The sequence below is a fragment of the Amblyomma mixtum genome, chromosome 1 (assembly GCF_055824585.1).
Source record: "Amblyomma mixtum isolate Tamu chromosome 1, ASM5582458v1, whole genome shotgun sequence".
NCBI lineage: Eukaryota > Metazoa > Arthropoda > Arachnida > Ixodida > Ixodidae > Amblyomma > Amblyomma mixtum.
In genome coordinates this window covers 29,867,774-29,883,417 of record NC_143012.1, presented here as the reverse complement: position 1 = coordinate 29,883,417, position 15,644 = coordinate 29,867,774, and the positions used below count along the sequence as shown (strand labels likewise).

The 15,644-nt window shown below is 46.7% G+C and overlaps 2 protein-coding genes across 5 annotated transcripts in view; one reads left to right on the top strand and one right to left on the bottom strand.

The window, feature by feature from the left end:
* LOC149365923 (excitatory amino acid transporter 3-like) overlaps nt 1–15,644 on the bottom strand; it is a 71,258-nt gene that overhangs the window by 22,517 nt on the left and 33,097 nt on the right. The window contains exon 1 of one of the 3 annotated variants that reach the window (XM_089547282.1): nt 14,683–15,054. The exons of the other annotated variants lie outside the window; for them this stretch is intronic. Coding sequence (XP_089403408.1) covers nt 14,683–14,712 — 30 coding nt within the window. The 5' untranslated portion in view covers nt 14,713–15,054. Of the gene's footprint in view, nt 1–14,682; nt 15,055–15,644 lie in introns of those variants that run through there. 3 annotated transcript variants of the gene reach the window in all.
* Ent2 (Equilibrative nucleoside transporter 2) overlaps nt 15,369–15,644 on the top strand; it is an 86,661-nt gene continuing 86,385 nt past the window's right edge. Inside the window, exon 1 of one of the 2 annotated variants that reach the window (XM_089547302.1) lies at nt 15,369–15,497. The gene's annotated coding sequence lies outside the window, so the exon portion shown is untranslated. The remainder of the gene's footprint in view (nt 15,498–15,644) is intronic. The other variant, XM_089547305.1, reaches the window with a different exon arrangement.

Sequence of the window (15,644 nt, the reverse complement as noted above, 5' to 3'; positions counted from 1 at the left end):
TGCTCTTTATGAATAATCCTATGACTCTGCGTGTGTGCGCGTGGTCTTCGTGCGTCAGTAAATTCGTAATCATCCTTATCATTATCGCTATACAGCTATGTACCTTACACTGCAGTACAAGTGTGACAGAAGCCAACAGCCACTGATCCCCTATAGCCCTTTTCCTGTGCCAGCTTCGGCAGCCTATCCCTGTCGATCTCCCCACCTGATACTCTCACCTAACCCTCTTCCGCCATCTGTTATCATTTCATTCGCTCGGAATCCACTCCGCCAATGTATCCGCTGCAGTTTAATCATAATTAATCATTACAGTTATCCTTAATTAGTGCCTTCCTTGTCCCGGTGGTGCTTTGCGTGATAGTCACGGACGAACGATGAACCCCGCAAAGACATCTGTCGTCACTGACATCATGTTGGCGACACGCACCGCGGTGGCTCAGTGGTTATGGCACTCGGCTGCTGATCCGAAAGACGCGGGTTCGATCCCGGCCGCTTCGGCCGAATTTCGATGAAGGCGAAATTCTAGAGGCCCGTGTGCTGTGCGATGTCAGTGCACGTTAAAGAACCCCAGGTGGTCGAAATTTCCGGAGCCCTTCACTACGGCGTCCCTCATAGCCTGAGTCACTTTGGGGCGTTAAACCCCAATAAACCAATAAACCAAACCAATAGGACCTCTTCATTGCATCCTGTCAGGGCGAAACAGTTAACGCCGAGGGGGTTCTCTTGCAAACAGAAAAAGACTGGCCTCAAAGACAAGTGTCAGCATGCAATCCGCCCACCCACCTCAAACCTGCGACCCGAACCTGGAACGCATAATAGACTTTTCTCTCTCTATTTCTCTTTCTTCCTCCTGTAGATCGACCTCCTACACACGGCGGCGCGTAAGCCGCTTACGTAATGTAATTAGTACAGAAACTCGAGGACGATTGCAGCACGGCCACTCATCTTGCATTGTTCTCAGAAGTCGGCGTTACATACACGTGGAAGAACTAGCGGTCAGCCCTAGAGATAAGACTGGACGGAAAGGTCGTTCGGCTGACGTCCCAAATATCCCCTTCATCGTTCCCTTTTGCGTCCACCTTGCCGTGACGCTATCAGCAGCGCGCACACAAACGAATGACCTCATTGTCTCTTGGCACCTTTCGTCCCATTGTCCAACATGAGCTCGACTAAGTAGGCAGGCATTCCACTTAACGTGCTGTCATTTGTGTCTTTCACCAATGTTCAGCATGTCCGGACCTGCCTGATAAGTAATCACAATGACATACCAGAATGAATTACGCATAGGGCGTGACCACAGAGTTTTTCAGTATTACCTGGAGAGAAAGCTCGCCGTACCTAACAATTCCAGACAAAAGCTTTTTTGAACAGGAAAGAGTTTATGAACGCTGTTCTTTTTTTCATATATTGCAAGATTTCACTATAACAATCAATATATTGGCAGATCTCCAGTCACAGGCTTGCGTTTTTTTTTTTGCTATTAACGTTTCTGGGATCGTCAAAAGCGTTCCCCATTGGTTTTCCGATGGCAGTCTTAACTGCTCGATGCGAGCAATGGAAACAATTTTAAAAGAAAGATTTTGCTACGCATCAGAAGAATGGACCATTACCTTCAATATTCCATAACAATGCCTGAGAATTTACGAAAATTCGAAATTTTCGTCCAAGAATTTTGGACTTGATCCACCGCGGGAATGCCAGGAAGAGGAGATTTTTATGCTTGGCTTGGCTAGTGTTGGCTTGAAAATGTGGATTTTGTCTCGGAATCGGTTACCATTATGATGTCTTGTAGCTCTTTTTTGTACTTTCTTCACCATGTATGCTCACTCCTGCCAAAGGCCTTCTGCGATGGCTGGCAGTACCTCCGAAGATAAAATAAATAAATCGGTAGCTGCGTCACGATGCTCTCTTTTGTGCGCAAATTAAATTGAGGCTCTTTTCACTGCTTCAATAAATTTAGCTCAAGCAATAGTTCGGTGCTAGGCTGGTACGGAAATTTTCGCAGCATTTCATCAAGGTTTGCCTCATGAAGAGCCGTATTCTTACGCCGGAATCTGCGTTTTATGCCCAACAATAGCCAAGCCAAATACGAAAGCACATCTCGGCATTACTGCGCCTATCCTCTGTGGATCAAATGAAGCGTTACCAGCTTTCCCTGTAGGTAATACAGTCGAACCTCGTTATAATGAAATGGTTTATAAGGAAAATTGATATAACGAAGCCATGACGATCCCCCTTGGTCAGCACGGGCTATAAGGAAGTTACGGCTGTAACGAAGTAATTAAGCCGCCGCGGTGGCTCAGTGGTTATGGTGCTCGGCTGCTGACCCAAAAGACGCGGGTTTGATCCCGGCCGCGGCAGCGGAATTTCTTTGGAGGAGAAATTCTAGAGGCCCGTGTAGTGTGCGATTGTCAGTGCTCGTTAAAGAACCCCAGGGGGTCGAAATTTCCGGAGCCCTTCACTATGGTGTCCCTCATAGCCTGAGTCGCTTTGGGACGTTAAACCCCATAAACCCAACAAAACCGAAGTAATCGCTGCACCCCCTCAACGAGTTCGAAACTATATGCGTGGCCGCCTTACTAATGTAGGTTACAAGGAGTCCAACTTTCAGGGTTTAGCATCTCATGCGTCTTATTTTTAAAATTTTTGCCTGTCATAAGAATCGTCTCTTGCGTTCGCAACTGCCCGGCGAGCACTGATTCATTGCACGTTACCCACACAGCTATCTGCTAGAATTTTATTTACTCAGTCTACGACACGTTCAAATAAAAATGATGATGATGATGCCGATGGATGAGCTAGAAGGCGGAGGCATGCGTTCTTAAATATGCTGTGAATTGCACGAAATAATTGCTTTCAAATTCAACGTCAGGTGAAGGAGCGATCAGCTTTCGTAAAGAAAGCCAAGGCAACTGCGGCCACATTGAGATAAGTGAAATTCTGCTTCCTTTCCGGAGTCAATGTAGAGTAGAGAAACCATGTTAATAATGCCATGGCGCAAGGTATATCTTGATCTCTCAAAGCGCACTTGGGGTGATATTATCACGCATTTCTTCTTGAAGTACGCTATTTTTTTGTTTTGTTGGTCTGCGTTCTTGTGCACTTCTCTCCTATTGAAGAAGTTGTCCCATCGTCCCCCTGTTTACCAAAAGCCAGTCGCCATCAAATGCCGTCTATACACTCGCCCCTCATGACACTGGCATCTTTGTGGTATTAAAATAAATAAATAAATAAAAGTTTCAATGCACCACCCTTCCATCTAAGAGATCGCAGTGGTTACAGATAATTAATAGGCTGTTTTAAATGCATAACCTTGTTTCTTTTAGAAGTACCAACGGGGCGAATAACCCCACTTCTTGTCAGAAAGCGGTGACTAAGCAAGCATGTCGCAAGGCGCTGTTATGGTATATATTTAGGTTCCTTACAATGCCCACTTATATTCACTGCAGCCTGCGATTGCATTGTTCGCATAGATGCGGAACACAGTCAAAGGTGAGTCATCGGAGTGTGAACAACGATCTCAAATCTCTCAAAGACAGAACCGATTTTTGCTCCCATTTCTTTTCGTAGTAGCCACAAAAAGAAATCGACGCGAAGGATGGTTAACTTGCCAGTGCACTGCGCTGTACTGATATGGGCAGCTATACACGTGCAAAAGTAGGTCAGACAAGACAATAGTGGTACCCCATTCACGCCCAGCTTTCCTGGACAATCAGCAACTAGCGCCATCTCTTGCCCGCCAACAGCGAACACCACAAAGCTCAGTGAAGGTGTTTTAATCTCGTAATTTTGAGAACACTAGAGTGTCCCGAGTAATTCTGCGCAAACATGGTAATTGTCATGGCCGACTCTTCCTCGTAGTTTCAAAATATGACCAATAGAATATTTCCTGGGCTGACGGCAACAATTTAGTTAAGAAGAACTTCTTGTTGGGCGAGTTGGTGCATACTGTTGTAGGAACGAATTGCGCACAAAAGACATACACAGGAAAACACGAGGGAGACTGAAAGAGCGCAAACTATCAACTGGTGTTTATTGGATTCAGAGCCGCTTTATAGGCAGTGTGCACACGTGCCTACAAAGAGGGGAAGGAGGGGGTAAGGAGGCAAATCAACCCTGCGCGACAATCCATCAAAAACGCTCCAAAAAATTCTTTTCCGCGTTGTACAATGAAACAGAGGTGTCACTCACACATTTATCACCTCTTGCCTTGATGTGGTATGCCTCTAGAAGTTCACGGGAAACTTTGTCATTACTCCTGCCCAGAATTCTGATATTATTTAGCAGTGGCTCACAACCGGTGCATGCAATGCAATGAGCAGGCAAATTCGCTCCTTCTCTATTCCTAATTGAACGCTGATGCTCCCCTGCGCGTTCATTCACGCAGCGTCCAGTCTGGCCCACATACACGCGACCACACTTGAGCGGGATGAGATACACAACGCCCGTGGCGTTGTGTATCGTAAAATGCGCCACGGGCGTTGTGTATCTCATCCCGCTCAAGTGTGGTCGCGTGTATGTGGGCCAGACTGGACGCTGCGTGAATGAACGCGCAGGGGAGCATCAGCGTTCAATTAGGAATAGAGAAGGAGCGAATTTGCCTGCTCATTGCATTGCATGCACCGGTTGTGAGCCACTGCTAAATAATATCAGAATTCTGGGCAGGAGTAATGACAAAGTTTCCCGTGAACTTCTAGAGGCATACCACATCAAGGCAAGAGGTGATAAATGTGTGAGTGACACCTCTGTTTCATTGTACAACGCGGAAAAGAATTTTTTGGAGCGTTTTTGATGGATTGTCGCGCAGGTTTGATTTGCCTCCTTACCCCCTCCTTCCCCTATTTGTAGGCACGTGTGCACACTGCCTATAAAGCGGCTCTGAATCCAATAAACACCAGTTGATAGTTTGCGCTCTTTCAGTCTCCCTCGTGTTTTCCTGTGTATGTCTTTTGTGCGCAATTTGTTCCTACAACGGCAACAATTTATGACGGCCAAAAAATCAACGGTGTGTACAGAACATTCGAAATGCCCTATAGCATGGACAAAAAAGTGATTGGTAGCTCGTTGATTTCTGAGTGAGCAAACTTAATTTTAAGCCGTCCCATGCGTTCGCTGGAGAAAATAAAAATAATAATGATATTTATACACAGTAACAATAGGCACAAAATGGGATGTTTCAAGCAAGGAAATTACAGCACACTCTAGTACAGTGGTGAGCAGCCTTGTCTAGAGCGTTTGAGCAGTGCGCACTTGGTAACAAAAACCGAAATTAGAGAGCAGCCCCTCATTACAGGGCAAAGTTTTCGTGCCTGCTTTGTTTACGAGGCTATCTGGCGCTACTTCCGTGCAAGCGTTGCAGCTGGACCCTAGAGACTGCCACAAAATCTGGATTTGTTTGCAAGGAAGTGCACCGCCCGAGCGCTCTAGACAAGGCTGCTCACCACTGTACGTCGCCACAACAACGGCGCAGGCACCAAATCTGAGCACATCTTGATTTATTACAGGAGAAAACGCAGGCTTCAGGGTCAGGGAACAACTATGAGGCGTCCATGTTGAGTTACCCTAAATATGAGTCATATCCTAGCTTAAATCAAGAAGAGGAAACGGGCATGGCCGAGGCATGCAATGCAAAGAGAAGATAACCGATGGACCCTTAAAATATCGTCGTGAATTCCAAGTGAAGGCAAACACATCAGTGGGCAATAGATAATTAGGTGAGCTGATGAGATTACTTAGTAAGTCTGCGGAGATAGGGAGGCCGCATCTGGCACAGGACAGTGGTAACTGGAGGGATATGGGAGAGGCCTTTGTCCTGATGACGATGGCTGATGATGATGATGATGATTATTATTCATTTACGTGGTGCCTTCACAGTATCATCTGCATCATCACATTCATGATTATGATGAGAAGGTGAGCATCATCATTAGCATGATAGGTGAGTAGCCTGTGTGAAGCTTTCATTTGTACCACGCGCTGAAAATTTTTGCGACAAGTGTTCCCTTCATTAATTAAGGTTGCGATACGGGCAAGTGAGTACTTATTCATTATTAAACAGCGCGGGAAGTCAGGACAGACGAAAGGCAGAACAGACGTGCGTCTCCTTCATCACAAGCGCTGTGTTGCGCGTTCTTTCATCTGTCCTGTCTCCCCGAGCTGTTTAACAATGTATTTATTCATGTCATTGCGAATCTGAATGTGAATTGGAATCTCAGGAGCTTTTCCACAAGTCAGATAAAATCACGCTGGAAAGACAAGAGTCAGAGGGAAATGTTTTAAGCTTGGCCTATTCGAAAGGCTGGTAAGCAGTGTTAAAAAGTGACTTCCCTTAATTCTTAATCATTTGACTGCTGTTAGTGGCTCATTGGTACAAAATTGGTAAATTGGTTTCTGAGAAAATAGCGCAGTATCTGTCTCCCATATCTCGATGGACACCTGAACCGCGCCATAAGGGAAGGGAGGAAGGCGGAAATGAAATAAATAGGTGCCGTAGTGGTCGTCTCCGGAATAATTTCGACCACCTGAGGATCTTTAACGTGCGCTGACATCGCACACCACACAGGCGCCTTTTGCATTCCGCCTCCATCGAAACGCGGCCGCCGCGGTCGGGTTCGAACCCAAGTATACTCCGGCTCGGTAGACGAGCGCCTTAACCCCTGAGCCACCGCAGCGGGTGTATTATTTGTTTACCATTATTTATTGTCGCTTTTCCAGCGCTGACGACCTCACAGCGATCTGAAGGTTTTAATGCTTTCATTTTTAGGGCTACCTTTCACCCCCTGACACTGCCTTTTCAACGACCGCCTGACTCTGCTCCTGACATACGCCGCATTGATTCTGATTTTCTACCACCTGTCTCTTTAGGCTTTATCCGCAACATGGCGGCTCCTTGCGCGGCTGATAATGTAGCTTATGGTCGTGTTTTTCCTTTGGTTCCTTGCGATCGCACGAGTTTTCGAGTTGCTGCTTGTTGCGCCATCTTGTTTTGAGTTTTCGAAATTGGTCGCGCGATGTTCCCGCCTTTCTTAAACCTGCGGCCTGCTTGTTCCAATAAAACAATCGGTAATGAGCGAAAGCCATGTCATGTCTACGATTCCTCGCCGTCCTCATTTTTCGGAGCGCTGCCTGAAGCTTTGATATGAATGACCACCTGGCCCACACGAAGGTATTACCGGAAGTAATCGTATACTTCCGGAAGCAGAAAAGGAAGATTGTGTATTAGCCGTCATAGACGCCTTCCGCTTGTACGGGGCAGTAAAAAGAGCGCCAGATGGGGGGGGGGGGGGGGGGGGGGGGGGGGGGCTTCGCCCGTTTCCTGCATCTCCACACCGGCTGTTTCGTGACGCAAGAGAAACCGCGAGGTGTCGGCGAAAGGTGAACCCGTGCCGACCACGACGAGGGAGACGCATGTCTCGCGGCCACCTTTGATAGCGCCGTGTAGAAGAGGCGCCCGCAATTCGAACACCCCACATCGTCCCTCGCAGGTGCGCCCGCCACGTTCGCGCGCTGTCGCCTTCCCTCCTCACATCTCCGCCGCCGAGATCAGGTGCAGAGACGTAGTCGCCGTCAGGCGGCTTACACGTGACAGCGAGCTTCTCTTGTCGTTCACATTGTTCTTCTGATCGCCGCTTGCCAACGAGAAGCGTTGTCTCCAACGGGGTTCTTTCGGGACGTAGACGCAGCTGCCGACTCGTTCTGTTCGTCCCTACAGTTGTCAACAGAGAATACACCCGGGGGTGATTTTATGCTTTATTATTAATAACTGGATTCGCCCATCTGTTATTTAAACACTCAGACGCACCTCGTTCGTTGTTGTGGGATTGCGGACTGAACCTGTTCAGGAGGCTAAAGGTCACAGATTCAATACACACTGTACTGAAGTTTCGGTCTGACGGCTCCGCGCACGTAAAGCGCTCAGCCGTGCGTGAAGAACGCCGATGTGTGTGTGTGCCTCTATTCCCTACAAAGCTCCGAGCATAAATATTCCCCAAGGGATGAATTGAAATACCTTCGGTCCTTTTTCGAAAGTTCGTAGGCCAGTGGGTTTGAAAGCGTGACCTTCAGTGCCGCTAGCTTAGGTTCATCTGCGCTCCAAGTTGCTGACAGAGGGAGAACTTCCTTCTAGGCGCATCAGAGTTTTTCAGTGTAAAGGGTATTCCTTGCACTGCTCTACATGGCCCGGTAGCTAACTCATCGCCCGTAGGACTTCTGCAACGCGAGCACTGCAGGAGACTTGCACCAAGGATGTAACCCTTAGTAGCTTATTTATTTATACGTCCTGAGCCAGTATCTACTGAGAGCGTTGAATGAGGTCAAAAATACGAAGTCTTCGGAATAATTTAGAGAGCATACACAGGTATTCACCATGGGCACTCTGCCTAATGGCAGTGCCAGAGGTAAACGCCCATATAGAAAAGTCTGTTGACTTTCAATAGATTTCTTATAGACTGTGTTGCCTTCCTATAGACATTTCCTTTGGCTTATTCATAGTCTATATAATGTACCTAAACAAAAGTTTACTTCAAGTGCATGGCCATAACTGTATAGATTGTCTATATATATTTGTTGAGAAAAGTCTATGGACAGTCTATAGACCGTCTAAAGGAATTTTTGAAAGGGCGAAACCCAGTTTCGCACATGAAGGCGCTTGTGCGTACATGATGGCGGAAATTCAGAGGCGCAGTGTTCCGGCGCACAAAACTGGCAGTTAAGCACTCACACCTGTGACAGCATTGCATCGTGCATCACGTTCGACACAGACGTTACTATGGTTAATATTTTTCTATTTTTGATGCAACAGCTCTGTCACATTAATGAACCGAATGCATTTTTCTCCCTTCTCTCTCTCTTATACGCATGCACACATTGTCTCCCAAATCGCACTTCCCAACGTATTCTTCAAAGCAGTGTGTCAGCTACCAGACTTGCAGGAGGGTCGCTCACTGCAAAACATAACCCCTGCCATTGAAACAACTAAAGACAATCTAACAGGAGTCCAGTATATGTCAACCGGATCACCGAATCTTTTTGATGAATGATGGAAAAAGCATCATGTGTAAAACAGGGAAGCACGGTGGAAACGAAAACTGACATGCACAGTACGTGGCGTTACTAAGAGCTGTTTATTTTAATATTCAACTTAGGTCCATATTGAAATGGACCGAGATGACTTTATTTTTCGATTTTCACTTGAGGAAGGCCGAGGATAAAATTCGCGAGAGCAGCTTGACAACTCCATGGATCCATGTCCCTTGACCGAAGTCCATCGATATAAGTCTATTGACGATGTATGCATAATGAATTAATATCTTTAAGTGCATAATGAATTCATATCCTGAAGAGGAAATGTATCGTACAAAAGAAAAAAAAAACGCATACAGTTCGTCAAGGAAGCTAGAAAAAACAAAACAATAACCTCCAGCTTTGTGCTATCATTCAATGCAGCATGCGCTAATTATTCTTCAACAAGTCAGTTCTCTATTTCGCACACGACGCTGAGCGTTTGAAATGCGATATACGAACCAAGCTGACTACATTGATGAAACGATTTTGAGTCTTGCAATTTATTTATTGTAAGCGTCCAGGCACGGGCGAACAGTTTTGTCGCTTAGAGGTGCTCTGGAATTAGACTAATTTACTTGTTTTTAAACATTACTTTTCAGTCGAGGCTTTTTCTGTATTATTTCCGCAGTTATTACTGCAGCAACGACGAAATGCTGGAGGTTCAAATATTTTGATCCACGTTTCGTTACCTAGCCGATAAAGGCTTAAGAAAAGTACGCATGTGCTATGCTTAAGCAAACAGGGTGATCTATGCTTAAGCTACGCCTATGCCCAGCGTCACGAGTCAGATCAATCTGATGGCACAGCCATGTTCCTTTTACATCTGACGTCATCGCTGCTAAAGCGCAAAACAGGTTATCGCCCTGCATTTTAATGAGCGACATGTTGTGCACTGCGCCTATGTAACAGATGCGCTCCGTGTGTCGCCATGGCTTAAACCCCGCACTTGGAAAAGTTTGAGTGAGCATGAATCTGAACGCGACGTTTGTTTCCGCTTCTTGCGCTGTCTTTGTGTTCTCATCAGGGGCGAAGTTGGGCGCCATTTTCCTTCCCATGCTCCGCCACTGAAAACCGTTGAATGCGTCGTTTAAAAAAAAAACGGAGGGGACAATTAAGGTCCGCCTTAAGGGTGTCACCTGATAGCGTTAATGCCCATATATGAGGAACGGGCCGTTCTCGACTTTACATTCAGAGTAAAGCTTTTTGACGGGCTAGTTGGTACATATTCATATTTGAAAGGGTGTACGTCTTTTTAGCGCACACCCTTTCAAATATGGGTACATTCAGAGATCCCTTGGAGTCCTCATATTCCTTGCGCATTGGTGCAGCGGTTGACCCTTATAAAAGTGGTCTAAAGACAGTCTGCAGACTTCTTTTAGAATCTATTGCCTTTCTATAGATAATTATTTTTGTCTATTCATAGTCTATAGACTCTCTATAGACAAAAGTCTACTGAAAGTGCTTGGCCATAAATCTATAGATTGTCTATAGACTATATCATTTATATTGCCTATAGACTGTTCTCTAAAATTTGTCTATATAGAGTGTATATACTTTATAGACAGAAGTCTATAGACTGTCCAAAAAAATTTTTTTCTAAGGGAAGGGATGCGCCACTGCTCTGGAATGGAAGGTGCTACCACCGGTGGGGTTTGTGAGACCCAGGTTTCTCTTCCCGAGGAACCTATCGCGACAAAGCATTAATCGAAGTGCCGCCTGACACGGTACGCAGTGTTGCTCACAATCGGGTGGACAGGTTGTGATGACCCCGCAACGTCACGTGACCTAGCTGGCCTACCTGGGTTGCTTTTCCACGGTTTTTTTTTTCGCTCACAATACCAGCGAACCGGAGCCTTTACTCTATCGCATGAAAATGGTCTTCAGTAGTAGTTATAGCGTAACCAGTGAAATGTTAAGCCTGATTGGAAAATTGCTAATATTTTCATCTTTCGCATCCTCTGGTAGTGTAATAAGAACATCACAGGGTTAAGAAGCTGTATAATATTGTTTATTGGTTTGTTTATTGGGGTTTAACGTCCCAAAGCGACTCAGGCTATGAGGGACGCCGTAGTGAAGGGCTCCGGAAAGTTCGACCACCTGGGGTTCTTTAACGTGCACTGACATCGCACAGCACACGGGCCTCTAGAATTTCGCCTCCATCGAAATTCAGCCGCCGCGGCCGGGATTGAACCCGCGTCTTTCGGGTCAGCAGCCGAACGCCGTAACCACTGAACCACCGCGGCAGCGTGAAGCTGTATAATAGTAAAGCTAACTAGATAACGACATAGACCCCAACAAAATGAAGAGATGTTACTACCCGTAAAATCAAATATTGTGAAAGCGCAACTTTCGTGGATTTTTAAAGAAAGCGTTTAAACGGGATCAGCAGTAGCCTGCCAGAAAGCCTCAGTTCACTTTTTGTTTTGGAGATGGATAACAGAAGTAAACACGTCGCCTGAAAAAGGTAGGTGCGCGAAACGCTCCAAACGCTTCACAGCTCTGAAACTGCGAGTTGCGTGGTTATTGGGGGCACCTGATTTGGTCCTTAAAGGTAACGGAGAGGATTCCAAGAGAAGGCAAGCGTAGCACGGGGCGGCAGGAAGTTAGGTGGACGGATGACCCTTACAAAAATTTTTAGACAGTCCACTGCCCATAGACTTTCGTCTATAAATTCTATACACTCTCTATAGACAACTCCTAGAGAACAGTCAGTAGGCAATACAAATGCTGTAGACAGACTATACACAATCTATAGATTTATGGCCATACATTTTTAGTACTCTTTTGTCCACAGACGCTTTATAGAATGTGAATAAAACAAAAAGAAATATCTAAAGGAAGGCAATAGAGTCTATAAGAGGTCTATAGATTTTCTATGGACCATTTTCATAAAGAGAGATTAAGAAGTTTGCGCGGATACAAGGGCCGCAACTGGCAAAGGACAGGGTTATTCGGAAAGACATGAGAGAGGCATTTTTCCTGCTGTGGGCGTAGCCAGGATGATGATGATGATGATTTCGAGATCGTGGCTGGTTGGCACGTTCACGCCTACTTGTTCCCGCAGAAAATAAACCAACACCTTAGGACTAGGAAAACATATCATCAGCTATACACGTACACAGACTAAAGTTTTTCCTCCTTCCGACTTGCACAAGAGCAAGAAAACACCAGGCAAAATAAATTAGTTCTTACGCATAGCGCCTAAGAACGGGCGGCCAGTGCAACAAAGAGCAATTCACCGCAATAAATTACACTCCCCTCAATCAGTTTCTGCGTAAAAGCTTGATTCACTGAGCTGGAACGAGCGAAATTTCAGCTAGCGCGAGTCTTTCCGAGAAAAAACCTGCAATGCCTATGGGTAGATGATTCTTCCGCAAAAGCGAACATGTAGTCACGCGCTATGAATACAGGAGAAGGACCGATGCGCTCTCCTGTGCTGCTTTCGCGCAAGGATCCTTCTGTTGAGCCTTTACCGACGGCACGAAGTTTTTTCTATGCACGCAAAAGCGTGTTCAGTAAATGCAAGAGGCAACATAAGGAAAGAGACGAAACTGCGCTAAATGCCCCTATGTTTTGAATAACAGCTCCGTCCTGACTCATCGAAGGTTATCGAAGCTTTCTCCATTAATCGCAAGAGTGGTGTGAAGATCCTTTTCGTCAGGGGTTTTACCTATCTGAAATTGCGCCGACGTTTGTTTGGGGATTGCAGGGCTAATCCTGCATCATTAACCCCGTAGTTGACTTTGACGAGCCAGACTCGTCATAGGCCTCCTGCCATTTCTGGTTCATGACGAGTCCAGCTTGTCGTGCCTTGTCTGGCACGGAGTGTCCGGTTTAAGGCGAGTAGGGCTCGTCCAACGCATTTTTTTTCGGTTTGCCGACAGATGGCAGCGCGGATACTAAATGACCATTTTGGTATAACTTTTGAAAAAAAAAGCGTTCGTTAGCAGGGTTAACTAAAATTCCCAAGCCTGGCCCTGGTCGCTATTTTGTCTGGTCGGTATCGTCGGAGCGACCAGTGCTAGCGGACGCAGGTGATAAGAGAATACACGAGGATGCGACAGATAGCACCTCGCCGCGCATGCCGTATTTACCCTGACGTAAGCCGACCCCGTTTACTAAAATGAGGAATTGAAAAATACTTTCAAGGAAAGCACTGGGTTGTGTCCATGCACTGTAAGCCGATACCCAATGGGCACTGAAACTCCCTTGAACGTCCTGGGGACGTTTGGGACGTCCAGGGGCCGTCCAATGGCGTTTCAGTGCCCATTGGGTAGTTTGGCACATTTTTAGAACCAAAAGTGCTCATAAGCCACGGCAACAAGATATGCATCAACGAAATGACGTTTTCCAAGAGCAAGGTCAAGTTGTTAAGAAAATCATACCTTGCGTTCCGACCGCGCTTACTCATTGGCATTCAGCGCCACGGCATGTCCAGTCACACACGTGCCTTGCGATCCCAGTAAGGACGTTAAGTTGATATTGTAGCATTTTTGTTTTTCTACCTGTGTCGCTTAGGGGGGGGGGGGGGGGGGGGGTTCAACTAGTGTCGGCGATACGTATATGGTGAAACGAAGATCGATAACTTTACAACAACAAAAAAAATACACGATTTAGCTTACTTCGCAAAACGCGAAGTATATGCGCTAGGACGTTGCGTTTTATTTCGCTTTCGGTTCATTGTTAGGACATCAAGGCCAGCCTTCAGGCAAAGATCGGCGAAATCGGTTATCGGGGACCTCAGTGGTGTAGAATTATAAAATTTTGGGACCGCTTAACGCACCTTCAGAGGGCACTGCATCAGCAGCGTGTTGCGAAACGGATAGAAGTTGATGAAGACTACGACATGCAATGCACAGCGCGAGAGAGTGGCGGTTAAACACAAGAGGGGATCGGTTCCGGCGATAGCGTAGTGCTGTCGTGAAGTGGCCAGCGAAACTTATCTATTCACGCCATCGCGGGTTCAAGACCCAGCCGCAGACATATTTGTTTCATTTCTACAGGTCTCGCTGGCTTCAGACAAACAGACAACTCGTTTTTAAGAGATCGGAAAGCTTATTGCTATAGCGCGCTAGAAGTGAGCATGGAGCGGGAAAGAAGGCTCAGTCAGTTGACAAACATTTGGACATGAGTTGTCTTTGTATTGACTCTTCCTGTGCTCTACTCATTCGTGTCTTGTCATGTACGCATAAATACGTCAGTTGCAGGTATTTGTTTCGTTAACAACCTAAGTCTGTCAGGCTCTTTCAAAGTCTGAGCGACGCACATGCTCAAAATATCGGCCATGCTTAAAAATGTCAGTATACATCGGCGATTGACCTGAAACGCTGGCCTCGGAAGTTCTGGTAGGTTGTTTTAGTTTCTGTCAAACGAAGAAATTCACGCAAAATTGGAGCCAGCATTTGCAGAGCTGCCTGAGTCGATTTTCAAGTGAACACACGCGAGCCGTCAACGAAGCGAGCGACACTCCGAACAACAATAAATACATCTAAGGCGTCACTTTGACTCGGCAGTTTACATCGTTTCTTGAACGGCTGATATGAGGAAATCAGTCAAAGGCCGGAGAAATCCGGGAAGGAAAAAGGAAAAATAAAGGAAGAAACCAAACGAAACACTCACGAGTCTCATCGCCGCCGGCCCTTCGACCATCTCGAGCTACACAACGCGTCTTGCTGTGTCGACCTACAGGTGAAGGCTGATCGGAGGAGTGCAAGGCTTTCCACACTGGCGACGTCTCTCGGTCACAAACGAAGCGAAACGTCAACGAAAAGAAAAGAATCAGCAACAAAGGAAAAAAAACGGGAGAGCCGTCGTTGTGGGAAAGGGCAGCGGCCTTCTGGGTCATCAGCTGGGCACTTCCCCCGTCGTAAAACCCGCTTGTCAAACACGACAGCCACAGTACGTCATGCGCGCTCGGCGTACAGCGTGATTCTACATGAGAGAGCTTGGAGGAGCTTGCAACCGACGCTTTGCAACATGGCTCCCACGACACATATGCGCGACATTTACAGTCCAGCTACGCAATAATTTTCTCTCTCTTTCTCTCTCTCTCTCTTTCCCACCGCACCTCCCGTACGTGCGATTCCTGGCGCCTTGAACAACGACTCACTTATCTGCGCAAGAGAACGAAGACACGTGAAAAGAAAGACAACTGCTGTTCCGCGAAGCAAAGCCGTCTGCTCGTGCGCTCCGCGCGTTGTATGCAACGGCGAAGCAAACACTATCTCGTCGGTGTTGGCTTGCAATCGCGCCGAAGAACAGAATAAAGAAGGAAATGGATGGCTGCATGCCTATCGGTTGTAATTGTTTCACGAAGAGCGGAGCGCGGCGGAGCCTCGCTCGCGCGTAGCTCCGGTTTCTTCCGTCCGTCTGTGGCCGTGAAGGGCACACGCAGGCGGCACGATGCAAATACGACGGCGTCTTCCAGCGAACGCGTAAGTTTTTGTGCATAATTATACAGCTCGTACGCACAAGAAGGCATCTGGGCTCGCTATTAGTGTGACAATACAGAGATACAGAATCAGTTTTAGGGAAGGGCGCAAACTAGGCGCTTAGTAGACGTTATAGGTGTGTGATCACGA